This window comes from Emys orbicularis, chromosome 2, assembly GCF_028017835.1.
Source record: "Emys orbicularis isolate rEmyOrb1 chromosome 2, rEmyOrb1.hap1, whole genome shotgun sequence".
In the NCBI taxonomy this organism is placed as follows: domain Eukaryota; kingdom Metazoa; phylum Chordata; order Testudines; family Emydidae; genus Emys; species Emys orbicularis.
This window is the reverse complement of record NC_088684.1, coordinates 222,733,884-222,753,782: the sequence shown is the minus strand read 5'-3', so window position 1 is coordinate 222,753,782 and position 19,899 is coordinate 222,733,884. Positions and strand designations below refer to the sequence as shown.

General features: G+C 40.5%; 1 protein-coding gene across 1 annotated transcript in view; it reads left to right on the top strand.

The window, feature by feature from the left end:
• The window catches only part of ZCWPW2 (zinc finger CW-type and PWWP domain containing 2), a 133,777-nt gene that overhangs the window by 21,058 nt on the left and 92,820 nt on the right, over positions 1–19,899 (top strand). The window contains exons 2-4 of the mRNA XM_065398417.1: positions 2,441–2,540; positions 3,940–4,255; positions 17,699–17,858. Coding sequence (XP_065254489.1) covers positions 2,441–2,540; positions 3,940–4,255; positions 17,699–17,858 — 576 coding nt within the window. The remainder of the gene's footprint in view (positions 1–2,440; positions 2,541–3,939; positions 4,256–17,698; positions 17,859–19,899) is intronic.

Genomic DNA, 19,899 nt, shown 5'->3' with positions numbered 1-19,899 from the left:
CAAATCTACCTATTTAGCAAGCCAAATGTAGAACCAGGGGCGGCTCTAGCTTTTTTGCCGCCCCAAGCATGGCAGGCAGGCTGCCTTCGGCGGCCTGCCTGCAGGAGGTCCGCCGGTCCCGCAGATTTGGTGTACCTGCCACTGAATCCGCGGGACTGGCAGACCTCCCGCAGGCGTGCCGCCGAAGGCTACCTGACTGCCGCCCTCGCAAGGACCAGCAGGGTGCCCCGCTTGGAGCGCTGATGCCTGGAGCCGCCGCTGTGTAGAACAAGAGGTCTGAAGCTGCTCTTCTTTCACTTATCTAAGTACTTAGACTTTGAAATTTAGCTCACTTTTCAGCCACAGGGCTCAAAATGTACTTGCCCAAATTTAGGCTGTTCCCACTTTGTATCTCATACTGAGTTCTTCCTTTGTCACAAAATGTAGGTGAAGTCTTAGGGATGGCTAAGTGGAAGGAGAACTTCAGATTTTTGGGGGGCACTGTTCTGCTTCTTTCCATAAGTTTCCTCTTGGTGCTATGATAGCTAGTTGACTTGGGGCTACTCAGCAAATGACATCCCTTTTTCTGCCCAGGCTGCTCCAACTGGCCTGTTTCTCCCTTTCTTAATCAGCAGTCTCCAGTTAGGCGATAAAAGATTTTGATGACTTTGACTCCTCAGAGAGCAATCCTCACTAACCATTCTCGTTTACTTTGCAATGATCAAATTCTTGAGTTAGCTTCTCAGTTGATTCAAGGTACTGGTGGGTCCTCGGAAGAGGGGACTTATAAGATGTTCTTTATATGGAGTAGGCATGTTATGAACTTTAGCAGCCCATGTGTGCCTGCTCCTGCTGCTTAAACAGCTTCCCCTTCAGGGAGCAGAGAAGTCCGTTGGTTCCCCAATAATAAATATCAAGAGAGGCACATGGCTAGTGCTAGATCTCACAAGGAGGATAAGGCCCACCACCCCAGAAAGCATAGACAGGAAAGTAGGGAAGCTACCATCTCCTCCCCAGCTAGATCTGGGTAGCTGTTAAAATCAGCCTTCCTCTTTTTTTTTTTTTTTTTTTCCCTCCATTTACTTGGCTTAGTCAGGGCTCTGAAGATAGGTCATTGCACTTCTAGTAAGAGCAGCATCCTTCCAGATTTTGCTTTGTTTTTCCTCATTTTCTGAGACAGGTAGAGAAGGGCACAGAAAAGAAGCTAGATGTGTTGTGTTGTAGCTGGGCTTTATGTTCTCAGTGTTCCACGTTCTTAGAGATTAACTTTTTGAAGGCCTATCCTGTCAGCGCCAAAGCCTCTTCCAGTTAAAAGGAAGGACATTAGTCTCAGGAGGGGCCCCTCATCCTGAGGAAATTGATAAAGACAAAAAAATAATAATCCTGGTTGGTGTTTCTTGAGTTTTAACAATATATCCTGATTGTCCTGGATTTGGTCTTTGCCTGTTATTTGATAGTGTCTCTGCCACCTCTTGCCATCAGAAAAGAGGCAGAAACTTTGACAACTACGCTGACCTGACATTATGTGCACGAGGATCTTTGCCTATCTGAGAAGAGAGTAATTTAAGCTTTAAATAATATCACAACAGTTCATCCATAACTAGCTGTAACAGTGCTTTTTCCTCCACTTATGTTTTCTTTTTTGGTTTAACAAAATCAAAACTTTGTAAGCTGAGGACATTTTCGTTGTAACCATGTTAATTCTTTCATCGTTCAAAAAAATAAAATTGCATTTGTAAAATTTGTAGTTTTCCTACACGCTTGAATTAATGAAGTAGAAGGTTTGCATCGTGGCTTGTTACTCAGTGTTAAACCTTAGCCAGTGAAATGGATGGAAGATCAAGTGTGTTATTATGGAATGCCTAGGGAATCACAACTATAATATTCAAGCTTGTCTCCCATGCTAATCAGAGTCATAAGGGTGTATCAGAGTCAAATCATGAACCTTAGCCTTCTCTGAGCTAGTTTAGGACTATACAGTCTAAGTAAGACTGTTGAACAACAGCTAAGTTGAAACTAATAGTCTTGCTCTTTAAAGCTTCCAGTTCTTTGTAGAGATCTTTGAAAGGTGACCAAGAAACTGTCAGCATCATGGTGTTGCCGCCTTGTTCTCCAGTCTATAGTTTTTGATGTTCTTGCAAGCTAGCAAGAGAAGAGATGTTGTCTGCCTTCTCCAAAAGGAAAAAGAAGAAATGGAATGAGGTGTGAGGAACTTGCTTTTTTTCTGGCTCATTTCACTTGAAAAGTAGGACAAGTTCTGTCAAAAACCTTCCAACTATCTTCCAGTCAAACAGTTTTATTGAAGAATTCCAGGCCTGGGCCTGTGGGCTCCTACCTCTGTAGCTCAAGAAATAGAGTCAACATTAATGCATTTCTCATCGACATGACCCTCTGTTTTTGGTTTCTATTTTGTTTACAATGTCCTGGGAATTTATCAGTGTTTCTTCCAAAAATTAAACAGGTGAAAATCAGTGTAAAAATTAGCTTCATGGTGTTTTGGGTAAATATTGGGATTAATATTTGGGCACAAGAGGACAGAAAAGAGCAACAAATAGAGAAAAGTAAGAATATTGAAAATAAAAGTTTAATGTTATGGTTTATTTCTGGAACTGTTTATTAACAATAGCTATACATATGTGCACGCATGTGTGTCTATATCTTTTCCTCCGTTGCCTTACTTTGACAGACAGCCTTTAAATTTACACTTAAACTAATTTATTATTAACATAAGCACATCCACCTAATGAATGTATTGGATTTTCTTACCATAATCAGGATTTTCATGAACTTGAATGGTCTAAAATTCAGGTGACAATCAATAAAAACTGAATAATATCTTTTGTAAAACCTGAGGGTTTTTCAGTAAAAACTGAAAACAAGGGGCCTTACGTATTGGACACCTGGATAATTAAAGTGATATTGAGAGGCTTTTGGCTTCAGGCTTATTCCAGTTCTGAAGACACATACTGGCTCCTCTGATTCTGTTTAGTGCCTAGCTTTGGAGCAGGGTATCTCAAGCCAAGAAAATCATCTTTCTTTTCTACTGACTAGAGCAGAATAAAAATTTTCTGTTCCTACTACTTCCTGATAAGAGGATGGGATCTTCAGACACATTTGTTCAGCCCCTGCAGATTGATGATGAATCTGGAGGACCTGATTTTGATTTGAGATTTTCAGTATTTGTTTTTTGTGAGCATTGATGTGCTCCAAAGGTCTTCTCATAATACACCATTCCAATATGACTGAGATTGGTCTTGTGCTTCACACTAGGAACCAACCATTTCCAGTTCTACACTCTGTTTGTGGACTGGCTTCTGGTCCGTAGGTCAGGGCATCATAATAATTCTGTACTAAAAAGTTTTTTTTTTTCTTTTTTTTTTTTTTTTCTTTCAATGAAAGATGAAAAAGAAACCATAAAAAGAGTATGCTGCATATGGTTAGTAAATGAGGTGTTCATTCATGTATCTTAATAATTACTAATTTATCTTACAGACTGGATGTGCTTTCAGAGGCAAAAGCATATTTCAACCTGTCTTTTTAAGAAAACCCACTGTCATGTTTTATTATTCTTGTTATATATGTTTTTACTTCAGAATGTTTCCTTTGCAGGATGGTGAAGAGGAGATGTACAATAAGAGAGAAATGTATTTGGTTTGGTCATCCTCTTTTTCTCCATATTACTTCCTTGTCTTTATCCTTTCTTCCTTATCTTAAGCCTTAGATGTTTATTAATGGAGAAGGAAGCAGGTGGGGTTAGCTATGTCTTTTTGGCCTCTTTGTTTACTGGTAGATGGAGACAGAATGCTGTTTGTTCAGGATGTTTCCTTTCCTTGAATGGGAAAAGGACATCTCTGGAAAAAGTTTACTTTTCTTTATATGAATTGTTTATTTATCTTGTTTTGTATAATTTTTTTTCTTTTACATTTCAGAATAAATAAAATTACAAAAATTGATCCTTAGAAGACTGGAAAAATCTTGGAGGTTTTGCTATGGATACTATAAATGAAAACCATTTTTATCTAGACAAAGTGTGGGTTCAGTGTGAGATTGGCAGTTGTTTGAAATGGAGACTGCTATCAAGTGATGATGCTGCACAAGTTGATCAGAGTGAGCCGTGGTACTGTTACATGAATACTGACCCATGGTTTAATAATTGTTCTGTTTCTGAAGAATATTTTCCTGAAGAGTCTGAGTTTAATAAAAGTGGATTTAAATATGTCTACTCAGAACTTCCTATAGGAAGTCTAGTTTTAGTGAAAATGCGCAACTGGCCAAGGTAAGGTTAAAATTGTTACAACCTTAACTGTAAAAAAAGTAAGACATCTGTTCATTTTGTAATGTGCACTTAATTTGAGTTCAGTTCTCCTTTGAAAAGTAAAAATGGGATAGAAATGTAATATTTATGGTTTCTTAGTGACTTGCAGATCTAATGTTGTCAGTTTATAGGTAAGATGATTTTTTACCCCTAATTGTGAGCCCTACAAACACTACTTGGATTTTGAGAAGCAATCTGGGTTCTTTCCTTTTTTATGCATAATCAAAATAGCTATGGGGGGAAAAAAGAGGTCCTCCTTTACATCTGTTCAGTTCTATAGTTTTCAAATTATGCACTCAGTGGCACCTGTGTAACCCCATTGCATTCAGTAGGTTTGCAAAAATGTAGCTGATTAGCACTTAGTAAACAATATTGTAGATGATGGACAAGGAGACTATAATTTAGCTTACTCTCTCTCTTAACTGTGTTGGCTTTGTATGGCTAACAGGAGTAAGAATACAATGTAGTAAAACCTTTTTCTTTTTACTTAAAGTAACTAGTATCTCGAAATACCTCCCCCCCCCCCCCCAAAAACAGATGTGCCATTTTTACACAGTCTGTTCTTGGAATAAAAATACACTGTTCATTATCAGGACTTTGGTTTTTACCAGTGTTTGACATTATCAATTTTTAAAGTTACATTTTTAGCAAAAAAGTAATTACAGTTAACAATTTTAGTTCCAATAAAAATGGATTCAGTATTACAGCTCACAGATTGGAAGTAATGATTCACCCTTACCGTTTTCTCAATAAACAAGCAGCAGTTCCAATATATACTGTTCTATTTTGTTACTGCTTTATCCAGATTTTCTCTTTCACAATAAGTAGCAGCAGTCGCCACTCCTTGCCTTTGTATTTGATGAGAAGAAAAAAAATCAGAAGTAGCTAAGCCTAGAAAGTGTAGATAATGTAGGGAGAGTAGATTGCAGGGTGGATAAAAATCAATGATTTCTTTTAAAAAAAAAAAAATCAATAAAATCGGATTTTTTTTTATAAAATGCTTTTTGAGGAAAAAACCTGTCTAAAGATATCTTTGAGCTATAATGTATCCTAATTACAACTATTTCATCATGGAATAGGGATGATCTGGAGAAAGGGGTAAACAGTGAGGTGGCAAAGTTTGCAGATGATACTAAACTGCTCAAGATAGTTAAGACCAAAGCAGACTGTGAAGAACTTCAGAAAGATCTCACAAAACTAAGTGATCGGGCAACAAAATGGGAAATGAAATTTCATGTGGATAAATATAAAGTAATGTACATGGGGAAAAAATAACCCCAACTATACATACGCTATGATGGGGGCTAATTTAGGAAAGAGATCTTGGAGTCATCGTGGATAGTTCTCTGAAGACATCCACGCAGTGTGCAGTGGCAGTCAAAAAAGCAAACAGGATATTAGGAATCATTAAAAAAGGGATGGAGAATATCTTATTGCCCTTATATAAATCCATGGTACGCCCACATCTTGAATACTGTGGTCTCCTCATCTCAAAAAAGATATACTGGCATTAGAAAAAGTTCAGAAAAGAGCAACTAAAATGATTAGGGGTTTGGAACGGGTCCCATATGAGGAATGATTAAAGAGGCTAGGACTTTTCAGCTTGAAAAAGAGGAGACTAAGGAGGGATATGATAGAGGTCTATAAAATCATGAGTGGTGTGGAGAAAGTGAATAAGGAAAAGTTATTTACTTGTTCCCATAATATAAGAACTAGGGGCCACCAAATTAATGGGCAGCAGGTTTAAAACAAATAAAAGGAAGTTCTTCACACAGCGCACAGTCAACCTGTGGAACTCCTTGCCTGAGGAGGTTGTGAAGGCTAGGACTATAACAGGGTTTAAAAGAGAACTAGATAAATTCATGGAGGTTAACTCCATTAATGGCTATTAGCTAGGATGAATAAGGAATGGTGTCCCTAGCCTCTGTTTGTCAGAGGGTGGAGATGGATGGCAGGAGAGAGCTCACTTGATCATTACCGGTTAGGTTCACTTCCTCTGGGAGCACCTGGTATTGGCCACTGTTGGTAGACCGGATACTGGGCTGGATGGACCTTTGGTCTGACCCAGTATGGCCGTTCTCATGTTCTTATGATTATATATTCTAATTCTATAGTATGAGACAATATATTCATATAATGTTAAAGAAAGGTTTTTTGTAAATGAGTTCCAATAGTTCATGAATAAGGGACCCAATCTTATGAGGTTCCAGGGGCTTCTGTATAGATTATTTAGGTCAATCTTTCTATCTACCCAATGGGACTCAGTGCTAAGTCTAGAAGACACCATCAGAGACGCTTAGTTTTGCAGTTCTCAAACTATGGATTTGTGGCTCCAGTGATAACATGCTTCTTAACAGCAAAAATGTTTTTAAATAAAGAAATAAAAAATAACAGACCTCAACCCTATTGTCCCTCTGCAAATTTGTGTACACAGAATCAGTCCCTTACCTCTCTTTAAAAATGCAACGTTTCAGAAAGTTCAATGAATAGAAGATTGTTGGGGGTGGAATAGATCTGGACAAGGAGAAGAAGTCTGGAGATAAATGTGAGACGGGTGGGACAGGCAGTAAAAACAAAAGTGAAACTGTTTGAGCAGAAGTCTTGAGGTCTTTCTGAGTGTAGCCTTCATTGATTTGAGATCTACCATACCATTCTCTCACTAGAAGGGAAAACCTATAATGGCAGCAGGCCATAAAAGAGACCCAGTTTGGGTCTCATCTGTCTCTGAGTTGTGAAGAATATGTATTAAGGTTCTAACAACCAACAAGAATGCACTTTTATGTAGAAATCCATGATTAAATCAAGTCTTCCTGATTAGTGATTTAAATCACATTTGATCTAAATCAAATCCACCCTGGTAGATTGCCACAGTAGCTAGCTTTTGCAGCAAGTTTATAGAAAGTGCATCAAAGTTACTGTAGTCCAAGAACAGAACCCCCAAAATGACCATGACTTTCAAAAAAACACACACAAAAATGAGGTGTTAGACCATAAGACACTGGAGTTACGTAAACTGTGATAATCACAAAGGCCCCTTCAGGCCCCCAAGGTAGTGGTTCTGACTGCCAGTCCATTGTCTGAATGAACACCCTTACTAAAAGTGAGTTTTAACAAAAGTGTCCAGGTTTTCTGTCCCCACACAAGATTGTCAAAGCTGCTGTTGCTTCAACTGAAGTGTTTATTACTTTACCAAGGATGTGTGATGGGAGTGGTCTACGTGTGCAAGGAGAATGCTTGTGAGATGTAAGATCTTTCAGAGAAAGAAGATGACAGATGACTGTTTCTCTTCTGAGTATTTAAAACCGCAAGAAGTGGCAAAGAGCTATCTTAATAGGTTACTAAGGACACTAAGTAGTCACAGGTTGAGAGGTAAAGTTCTAGCATGGATTAGAAACTGGCTAGGAGACAAAAAGCAAACAATAGGAATAAAAAGTGAGCTATCAATATGAAGAGAGTTTAATAGTGGTGTGTGAGGTTCTGTACTAAACCTAGTGTTTAATATATTTACTTACTGATCTGGAGAAGTGAGTAAACACAGATGGGGGTAAAATATTTATATAAGGCAAAATTAGTTAGTTTGTCTTTTGAGGATTGTGTATATGGATCCCCACTTTAGAAAGCTTGGAAACATCTACTATTTGTTGGTGCTATATGTGTGTCTTTTATTGTTCTACCAGGGGTGAAAGTAACTTAAAGGACTTACTGGTACACAGGGCAGCCGGGATCCTGGGCAAGGTGGAGGGGGCGGCTCTGGGCCCCCTGAAGGGGCGGGTCCGGGTCCAGACTCCTGCAACCAGACCTTCAGTGCTGCCTGGCCTGGGGCTGGGGCTGCGGTGGCGATTTAAAGGGCCCTGGGGCAGTTGCCCCTTTTGCCCCCGTCCCATCAGTCGGCCATGTACCTGCCCATACCGACGGCCACTTTCTTACTGGTACACCGTACCGGCTTACTTTCACCTGTGCGTTCTACACACTCAGACATGGAGTTATAAAATGGACCATAGTCAGAACTGCTCCTTGCTTCATTCCGACCACCAAAGGAGTAGTGAGTGTCCTGAAAGCTTTCTTTATCAGTTTTGTTGTTTGTCCTTTTCTTTCCCATTATGATTTTATTTCTTGTTGCTCATACATTGAGTAGCTTTTTTTTTTTTTTTTTTTTTTTTTTTCCCTGTTGTCAATGACATTGTGGGCCCCTTCTAGAGTCTTGTACCTTTGGGCTGTTCAGTTGGGCCGTGGGAGATTCTTGGGTCCAGAGATAGGCTGAGTAAAAGCAACAGTCAAAAGATTTTTCTCTGTCTTGACTTTGCTGCCATAACATTAATACATTTGGAAGGCCTCCTTGAACTCTATCTCAGTGAGGAGTTTCTTGGAGTTTAATGCAGTCTCCAGCACTGTCAGCATCAAAGGGTTTTTCGACTCTGCTTTTAAAATAACATCTGTGGAGCAACTCTGCTCCTGCTGTACGTTTTTGGGGTGTTAGGGTAGGAAAGGAGAGTTTCTCCTCATTTTCTTCACAGTGTTCTATAATGCCCAGCTCAGGTATCTGGGTTGGGAGATTGTCTTCCCTGTATACTAAGGGCCAAATATATTGCCCAATGTGATTGTTTGGGTGAGATAAAGGGCAGAATTTGGCCCTTTATAAAGAATGTCAAACACCAGGTTTTTACCTTAACACATAGCAGGAATCTGCTTGAATTCATTTTTTTAAAAAAGCATGTCTATCTTGTTCTTTTTTGGCTGTTCTTTGGCAGGACTGTTAACAGCACTAGTAGCTAGCTCAGTCATTTTGCTTGTGTTCAGATGTTCATCTCAATTTCATTTCAATTTACAGGGGACACTTCAGCTTAGTTTTGTGTGTGTATAATATATGTGTTAATTGCTGCCAGATACTAGAAAAGGAAGAGCAAAAGGGGGAAAGAGTGTAAGAGGGAAAGAAGAAAGAGAGGTGAAGCTATATAAGGAGGAAAGACAGGAAATATAAAACTTACTGGAACTTCTTTGGGATACAAATCGTTGTAGAATCCATTTCTTGAAAAAGAAGTGCTACTGTATTGTGCTAGCATTTTTTGCTCTCCTTTCACATTTCCTTTTTCACTTTTGGTTGGGTGTCAGATTTCTAAGCCACATAGGGTTGCCAACTTTCTAATCCCTGAAAACTGAACACCCTTGCCCCGCCCCTTTCCCGAAGCCATGCCCCCGCTCCCCCATACCCCAAGACTCACCTGCCGCCTGCAGAGCTGTGCTGGGAGGAGCTGATGCCGAGCCTGCCCACTTTCCAATAGGGGCATGGCAGCGGTCAGTCCCTGGAGCGAGGGAATGGGGTGGGGAAATCGGGGCACAGCGGGTTGGGGAAATCAGGGCACAGTGGGGTGAGGGGGCCATCCCTGGAGCAAGGGGCTGGGGAAATCAGAGCACCGTGAGGTAGGGGGGCCCATCCTGGGAGCGAGGGCCTGGGGTGGGGAGGCCATCCCATCTTGCCTGTATGCTCGGGGTTCTACTGATCGCCATATTTGGGGTCGGGAAGGAATTTTCCTCCAGGGTAGATTGGCAGAGGCCCTGGAGGTTTTTCGCCTTCCTCCGCAGCATAGGGCAGGGGTCGCAGGCTGGAGAATTCTGTCGTGGGTGGGTCAGCTTTTGTGGCCTGCATCATGCGGGAGGTCAGACTAGATGACCATATTGGTCCCTTCTGACCTTAAAGTCTATGAGTCTATGAGTGAGGGGCCAGGGTAGAGAAATTGGGGCACAGCAGAGTGGGGTTGGTCCCTGGAGCGAGGTGCAGGGGTGGGGAAATTGGGGCACAGCAGGGCAGGAGGGGCGGCAGACAAGTTCACACACACACATACACACTGTCAGTACCTACTTTGGAGCCTGGTCCCGGAGTCATTCAGTTCTCTCCATCATGCTGGGGGGGGCAAGAAGAGCAGCAGCTGCTAAGCAGAGCTGTTCCTCCCGGCTCCAGCAGCAGCTGCTGCTCTTCCCATCCCCCACCGGCGGAGACTGCTGGAAGCTGCCAGTTTCCCTTTTTGACCGGACGTTCCGATCGAAAATCAGACACTTGGCAACCCTAGGCACAGTAGTAAGCCAACATGTTGATAGCCTAGCCAAACATCATACTGCTTCCTTTGACTGTTAGCGCTTCCAAATGCCTCTCGTATGTCACTTTGGTGTAAGTTACTGTGCAACAGATAGAGGGGAAGAGCTGAAAGGTTCCTGTTCTAAAAAGTTGAAGTCTTACTACAAGATTACTGCAAGGGAAAAGCTTGACAGCTTTCTCTATGAAGGCCAAACTCTCTTCTTCTCTACCAAATGTTTCCAGTGTAATCTTTGATTTAAACATTTTCAGTTAGTATTTTAAATATAAATAATACCAATAACTAAATTAAATTCCTTAGGTTTGAGTCTCTGGGACAGTTACAGATAAATTTAATGTAATGGAGGACTGTGAATGACATAAGTGATAAAATTAAAAACTTTATTTAAAATAAAATAATTAGTTAAAGCAAACAAGCATTGCAGTATAACCACATATTGCATTTTATACTTACATTCTAAGATTAAATGGTGCATCCAGGGGTGATCAATTCTTGGATGAGAAGAATGGTGTATAATCTCTTTCTCTAATGGTATTTTGATGGTGGATGAGCACGCTAATCTAAAATTAGCATACTGGCCTTTTTATAATCAGTTATAACAACACCCTTTAATTAATTAGCATTAAGCTTGCCTTTTACCATATCTGTATTTCTGCTACCGTAATTAAAATGCCTTCTTCTCCCTCACTGGCTATTTAATACTAAATATAATTAACATCTGTGTAAATGCTATTCCAATATCTGTCAATATAGACAGCATTCTTCCAAAACATTCATATTTTGTCTAAAACTTGTTAAAACCAGTTAGGCCCAAACATGTTATCTGACCTGTGATTATGTACCAATTCATCTCTAACTTGCCTCTGAAATATCTCACTTTATTTCACCCACAGTTTAGCAGGCCTCACTATTGACAAGCCTAAATTTATGCTACATAATCTATTCTCTATTTACATTTCCATACATTTCTATTACATTTTTATTTAACATAAACAAACAAGGCTGCACCAGTCAATGAAACTGTTCTGTGTAATGAATCTGGGCTCCTACAATTGGGGGGGGAAAAAGTTGACATCTTGCTCTGAGGACTTTTCACGTACATTTTGGTTAAAATCAGTGTGTGTGGATTGGAGTTTTCTGTTCCATAATATCAGAGTCCTGCCAGATGGAAGCAAATGGAGTGTCGCATCTGATTGAATTTCAACCTGTTTTGCTCACTATGGTTTTGGAAGCATGTGGACAGTTGTAATCTGCAACCTCAGGCAACTCATGGTAAAGGCAAGTGGGGACATTGGGAACTTTGCTGGCAAAGATTGATAATGCTTCCCTATGAGAGGGTCAGGGTTGGGATTTCCTTGAAGAAATGCTTATTCATCCCTTTTTCAATAAACCATTTCTTGATGTGGGCAGTTTCTAACCTTCCTTTTTAAAAGTTGTGGCAAAGCCACTCAGATACCATTTGAAAAGACTGTTGATCCTTAATACTTGTCTTTAGTTCTAGGAATTGTGTGCAGACTGTGGTGCTTTCATTGACTGATAGTCTAGTAGTGTAAAAGGCTAGTTGTCCACCTTGAGTATTTTAGACATGATCAGCCTTTCAGGTCACTGATCAGGAGATAAAGCTGACTCATCTATGGATCTGGAAGAGAGTGGATGGAGTTGCACTTCAGTGGCTCCATTCCTGCCTTTTGAAGATATAACAGAAGTGGCTGCTGAACAGTTGCTTATCTGCTCCAGAAGCTTTCTCATGTAGGGAATCTTAGGGCTCTACTGTCCATCCTGTTGAATGTGTATATAAGGATACAGAGAGAGAAGCAATATGGACTTCAGTGCCACCTCTATGCAGATGACTCTGCACTATGTCTCCTTTTCATTGGAACTGTATAATGCTCTGTCTTTATATTCTTGATGTCTGGCCAGGTAGAGTCCTGCACGAGAATGAGTTAAGTAGATATTAGGGCTGTCGATTAATCACAGTTAGCTCAAAAAAATTAATAGTAATTAATCACAGTTTTAATTGCACTGTTAAATAATAGACTACCAGTTGAGATTGATTAAATATTTTTGGATGTTTTTCTACATTTTCAAATATATTTATTTCAATTACAACACAGAATACAAAGTGTACAGTGCTCATTTTATATTATTTTTATTATAAAAATTTGCACTGTAAAAATGATAAATAAAAAAATAGTATTTTTCAATTCACCTCATACAAGTACCATAATGGAATCTTCATCATGAAAGTGCAACTAACAAATGTAGATTTTGTTTGTTTGTTACATAACTGCACTCAAAAACAAAACAATGTAAAACTTAGAGCCTACAAGTCCGCTCAGTCCTACTTCTTGTTCAGCCAATCGCTAAGACAAACAAGATTGTTTACATTTACGGGAGATAATGCTGACTGCTTCTTATTTACAATGTCACCTGAAAGTGACAACAGGCGTTTGCATGGCACTTTTGTAGCTGGCATTGCAAGGTATTTACATGCCAGATATGCTAAATATTCATATGTCCCTTCATGCTTCGGCCACCATTCCAGAGGACATGCTTCTATGCCGATGACGTGCGTTAAAAAAAAATGTGTTAATTAAATTCTGACTGAGCTCTTTGGGGGGAGAATAGTATGTCCCCTTCTCTGTTTTATCCCCATTCTGCCAAATGTTTCATGTTATAGCAGTCTCTGATGATGACCCAGCACATGTTGTTCAGTTTAAAAACACTTTCACTGCAGATTTGACAAAACGCAAAGAAGATACCAACATGAGCTTTCTAAAGCTAGCTATAGCACTCACCCCAAAGTTTAAGAATCTGAAGTGCCTTCCAAGATCTGAGAGGGACGAGGTGTGGAACATGCTTTCAGAAGTCTTTAAAAGAGCAACACTCTAATGCGGAAACTACAGAACCCGAACCATCAAAAAAGAAAATCAATCTTCTGCTGGTGGCATCTGACTCAGATGATGAAAGTGAACATGCGTCGGTCTGCACTGCTTTGGATCGTTATTGAGCAGAACACATCATCAGCATGGACACATCCTCTGGAATGATAGTTGAAGCATGAAGGAACATATGAATCTTTAGCGCATCTGGCATGTAAATATCTTGCGATGCCGGCTACAACAGTGCCATGCGAACGCCTGTTCTAGCTTTCACGTAACATTGTAAACTAGAAGCGGGCAGCATTATCTCCTGCAAATGTAAAACAAAACAAAACAATCCAACGTATTTGTCTGAGTGACTGGCTGAACAGGCTCTAAGTTTTACATTGTTTTGTTTTTGAGTTATTTTTTGTACATAATTCTAAATGTGTAAGTTCAACTTTCATGATAAAGAGATTGCATTACAGTACTTGTATAAGGTGAATCTAAAAATACTTTTTTTTACAGCACAAATATTTGTAATAAAAAATAAATATAAAGTGAGTACCGTACTCTTCTGTGTTGTCACAGAAATCAATATATTTGAAAATGTAGAAAATATCCAAAATCTTTAAATAAATGGTATTCTATTATTTAACAGTGTGATTAATTGTGCGATTAATCGCAATTTCTTTAATTGTGCGATTAATCGCAATTTTTAAAATCACTTGATAGCCTTAGTAAAGATCAATCCGGATAAGATGACATGCTGCTGTATAGATGGAACTACCCAGAGAAAGTGGGGAAGATGATAGCAGCTGCCTCTCTGGAGTGGAGTGTGTGCCTTTTATTAGTGAGATTCACAATGTCAAGCTGTTGTTGACACTTGGCATTGCTGGATTCCCAAGTGGCCACAGAAGATAGAAGTATGTTTATCTGTCTTTCTTTGGTGAGGAGATTTGAAATATTTCATCTGTGATGTGGATCTTGCTATATTGCTTTTTTGATGTGTAAAAAGGCTTAAAAGGTGTGAGGTATAGTTTTGATTTGTTTAATTTTTTTAAAATTTGGTTTGGTTTTTTATTAGAAATTCAGGTATTGTCTGACCTGGAAGACTTGGATCTTGGAGAAATAGTAAAGTGCGAGCATCATAAAAGCCAAGAGAGAAAAAGCTGAGCAGTTTAAGTTCCTAGACTATGTAACATTTTAACTACTCATTTAACATTTCAATTACTTATATTTTGGAGAATGGAACCCTTTTTTAAAGATTGAATGTCAACAATATATACTTTTTGGAGACTCTCTCCTTCCCCAACAACTCCTTACACTAAGCCACAGAAGACCAGTATTGACATTTCTGATATTTCTAAGGTTTAAAAAAAAAAATAGGAAAATCTTTTTAGACTTTTATGCATCATGAAGCAAAAAAGAGCAAAAGTTCAGTTTTTCAAAAATCCTTCGTAGTTAATTTTTAATGATTCTGATATGCAACATTTTGTACTTAAGTTATTGATTTGCTTGAGTTGATTTTTTTTAAATCTATAAATATTCATATTGTTTGGGTCCTGGCTACCCCAGAGACTACTTATCTATGCACTATCACAACAGTTGAGATCCATTTAGGTTCGTTAGCTAATAACCCCTAAATGTGAACCATAGTGTTTGCACAGGAGGGGTCTTTTGCTTTGGAATTTCTTTGCACTGTTGGTCTAGTGAAGTCCAAGTCCATTGACCTTCAGTGCATAATGTAAAGGGTATCTCTTTACTTAAGGCTTGAGTCAGTTACCTTCACTCATATGAAGTAGTACCTCACTCTGTAAGTGGTCTGGTTGATTTCAGTAAAACTTTGCAGTGTATTACTCATTAGGAGTAAAAGTGGCAGATTCTGGCCATTGTGCTTTTGCTTGAGGGATAGTACTTGGGTGGGATGAGTGTTTGTGTGTTGTAAGAGGGTCATTGTACCCTTCCTTGGGTGTGTATCTGTGCCTCAGTTTACCCTTCCGCCTCTGGGTTAACTACATATCACAAAATGATAGTTCTAAATAAAAATGTACACTTCTGGGGTCTGATTATGAGTTGTCAAAATCTGTTCAACTGTTCACCCTTGTATTGGGCTTCCCAAGTTTAATTGGCTCTTCCCCAGGGCTTCACAGTAACACTAGGGTCAGCATCAGGGTTTCCCATGTCTCACACCATATTCCTCTTGTTCGCAGGTATTTCTTCTAAGACTATTCCAGACCCTTGGCTGATGCTATACAGCCAGCAGCTGTCCTTCAGCTGTCTCTCTGGAGAGCCCCACACAATACATTTCTTATTTCCCTGGCCTCCCCCAGTCTGAGCCTAGATCACTGCTTTATATAGTCCTGACAGCCAGTCACATGCCTCTAAGTCAAAATCCTTTCTCTTGAGTCTGATTGCACTGTTGCAAGAAGCTGTTGTCCTTCCTGAAGTAGAAGTAACACTCTTCCTGCCAACTCTGTGGTGGGGTCTTTGTAGTCCATCATAATGTGGATAAAGGAAGGAGTTCTTTCCATTTCTCAGTTTTGTTGGTTTTTTTTTTTTTTGCTTTTTAACATTTTTTCTTTAATTGTATATACATAAAGAGGTTATCATGGGATGAATAAAAAAGAATTCGTTCACAGCCATGTTTCCTGTGCTTATTATGATGGGTGTTTCTCAGTCTCTTAATACAAGTACCGTACCACCGATGCATTGGAGAGGTTTAAGCTGAGGACTGAAGGTATACCAACAGAACTCCACTGGCCATCACCTACAGGCCTCAACTTAAACCTCTCCAATGCATCATCAGTGATCTACAACCCATCCTGGACAATGATCCCTCTCTTTCACTGGCCTTGGGAGGCAGGCCAGTCCTCGCCCACAGACAACCTGCCAACCTTAAGCATATTCTCACCAGCAGGGCCGGCTCCAGGCACCAGGCAACCAAGCTGGTGCTTGGGGCGGCACCTGAGGGGGGCGGCGCGGCGCTCTGGCCGCCGGGGGGAGAGCCGAGCCCCAACCGGGGCTCGCCGCCCTCTCGCCGCCCTGCCCCCGGCGCTCTGGCCGCCGGAGGGAGAGCCGAGCCCCCGCCGGGGCTCGCCGCCCTGCCCCCGGCGCTCTGGCCGCCGGGGGGGAGAGCCGAGCCCCCGCCGGGGCTCGCCGCCCTCCTCCCAGGGCTCCGGCCGCCCTCCCCCCCGGCACCCTCCCCCCGGCGCCCTGCCCCCGGCCGCCGGGGGGAGAGCGGAGCCCCCGCCGGGGCTCGCCGCCCTCTCGCCGCCCTGCCCCCGGCGCTCTGGCCGCCGGAGGGAGAGCCGAGCCCCCACCGGGGCTCGCCGCCCTCCTCCCAGGGCTCCGGCCGCCCTCCCCTCCGGCGCCCTCCCCCCGGCGCCCTGCCCCCGGCCGCCGGGGGGAGAGCGGAGCCCCCGCCGGGGCTCGCCACCCTCGCCCCGGGGCTCCGGCCGCCCTCCCCCCGGCGGGAGAGCGGAGCCCCCGCCGGGGCTTGCCGCCCCCCCCGGGCTCCTGGGGCGGCAAAAAAGCCAGAGCCGGCCCTGCTCACCAGCAACCACACACCGCACCATAACAACTCTAACTCAAGAACCAATCCATGCAACAAACCTCGATGCCAACTCTGCCCACATATCTACACCAACAACACCATCACAGGACCTAACCAGATCAGCTACAACATCACCGGTTCATTCATCTGCACGTCCACCAATGTTATATATGCCATCATGTGCCAGCAATGCCCCTCTGCTATGTACATTGGCCAAACTGGACAGTCACTACGTAAAAGGATAAATGGACACAAGTCAGATATCAGGAATGGCAATATACAAAAACCTGTAGGAGAACACTTCAACCTCCCTGGCCACACAATAGCAGATGTAAAGGAAGGGAAACTGCTGAGCTTCAGTTCATTTGCAAATTTGACACCATCAGATCAGGATTAAACAAAGACTGTGAATGGCTAGCCAACTACAGAAGCAGTTTCTCCTCCCTTGGTGTTCACACTTCAACTGCTAGCAGAGGACCTCACCCTCCCTGATTGAACTAACCTCGTTATCTCCAGACTGATTCTTGCCTGCATATTTATACCTGCCCCTGGAAATTTCCATTACATGCATCCGACGAAGTGGGCATTCACCCACGAAAGCTTATGCTCCAATACATCTGTTAGTCTTAAAGGTGCCACAGGACTCTCTGTTGCTTTTTTCCTGGTATAATTAACCGTCTTTAGAATCACCAGATATTGGCATGTATGGGTTTTTCTGACCTTTGTGACAAAACTATTGTTACTATTATATTTATTATTTATAGAGCACTAAAATATGCTAGACACTTTAGGTATTGCAGATAGGAAGAAACTTAAATATTTGGTGGTAACTGAGGTATTGATATTGCTTGTTGTTTTAAAATATACATTTCTAAGTGTCTCAAATTATTTTTTGAAGATGGCCTGGCATACTTTGTCCTGATCCTCTTAATGGACAATATGTGACATATGACTTGGATGGATATGTTAAAAGCAATCATGTAGAATTCTTAGGTGATCCCCATTCCAGAGGTTGGGTTGCTGTGAAATATATTAGCCGTTACCCTAGCTCAATTAAGGTAGGTAGAATAATATATTAACATTTCATAATGCTGACATTTTATGTGTATGCATGTTAAATATTCTAAAATAATTTACTTCATATATTTACTATTAAAGTGAATGAAAATTGTTATATGATCTGAATCAATAATAGAATATTTGTTTAGGTATAATAGCTACAATAACATTGTGTTAACTGTCTGAAATCTTGGGTTCACTTTTAAGAAATTAAGGATGTGAAATTTGAAAGTCAGCTAATAAAATTATTTTTGATTCTGATGGATGTAAAAAGCAGATTCAGATAAGACTATGCAGTTGCATTTAAAAACACATTTCTGTTCCCTATAGCAATTTATATTTCAGAGAATGTAAACTTACAGTAATAGCCTCATGCAGAAAGACATTAAGGAGTGTAACCAGTTTTACAACTTTCATACAGAGTATTCCACTTTTTTCTTACAAAAATTTTTTTTTTGCCCTATACACTTACAGTCGCAGGCAACCTCAAAAGCACACTAGTAATTACTGATTTAACAAACCTAAAAGAAAACCACCTGTTTCTAAGTTATTTCCAATTATTCTGTTTTTGCTGTATTTTTAAAAACGAGCCTAGAAAACAAAAACCTCAATGTGCATTTACTGTCAATGTGAACTAGAAAAAAATATAGTCACAAATCTTTGCCATAAAACTGCCTCACTCAAGGCTATTCCAAACCTGCAGCTTTTCCACATGTAAAATGCCCAGTGGAATAATATACTGTTGCTGTTGCCAAGAGAAGTCATCATAATAGCCTTGTCAACATGTTTCGTATCTGCCCTGGCATGCTTCCCTTTAGGCAAAGATGCCATTTTGGAGGTTGTATTGATTGTCTGTGGTCACCTGGCAGAGATGAGATTGCAGCTGCAACTTCCTCTTGGTACTTCATATGTGGTGGCCCTGCAGACTTGTTTATGCTAGCATAAACCTGGGTAAATCAGAAGTGAACTTGGCCCACTGCCTTAATTTGGTGTTCTGAATGTACAATGGCTATCAATATCTTGATCTGAATTAAAGAAGAGGGAGTGTATTTTATTTACTATCCGTAGGTTTGAAACATTTTTCCATTGTTCACTGTCTCTTCAACCCTCATTGATACATGTTTTCTTCTGGAAGACATATAATAAAATTACATCTATCTCCTTTACAGAATTGGATAACACATGATGGGTTCAGAACTACCATCCTACTTTTGTTTAACTAATTAGTCATATCTTCTAACTGGTTTTGGCTCATTTTCTCCAAATCTTTGTGAGAAGTCATGTTTAATTAGCTGGAACTAAAATAGTCAATAATACATTATTTTATATGTGTGTGTATATATATAATATAATACACATACATACTTATCAGTTCAAACTTTGAAAGAAATTAAGAAATTACCTTAAAACAAACTGGAATTAGCCTTTAGAAAGGTAAGTTTTTGATGAGTCAGTAAATCTAGATTTGTCTTTTAAACATTTCATAAGCTTACTGTAAAGCTCCTCTTTTTTTTTACATGTCTCTGGAAAAAAAGGCCTCACTTCTGCATGTATGTAATTTAAGAATGAATCTTGATTATCCACTTTGTAAATTAGATATTCCTCTTAAGTAAACTGTCAAATAGCTCATTTGCCATGTGGTGTCCTTGCACCACAGAGTGTACCTTCTCTATTTTTAGACTTCTCCAGACAAAGAGACTGCATTTGTCCCCTGGAAACTGAACAGCTCACTCCGAAAATTAAACTCTAGCATATTGACACCGGCAGCAAGACTTTAGTCCCTTCCCATCCAATGCTCTCAAGACTGGAGCAAGAGTCTCAATTTTAAAGGATTTCTACTTTAACATAGTTATCAGAATGGCTCTCAGAAAATACTTCTGTTTTTGTGTGTGTGGACAGCCATTATCAAGATGCTGTCCTTTGTCCTTTCTACCACATCAGCAGTATTTATCAAGGGCCTAACAATGGTCACAACCCATCTCAAGCATCAAGATATTTCTGTATGTAGAAGTCCAACATAAAGGACATACAGTTTCAATT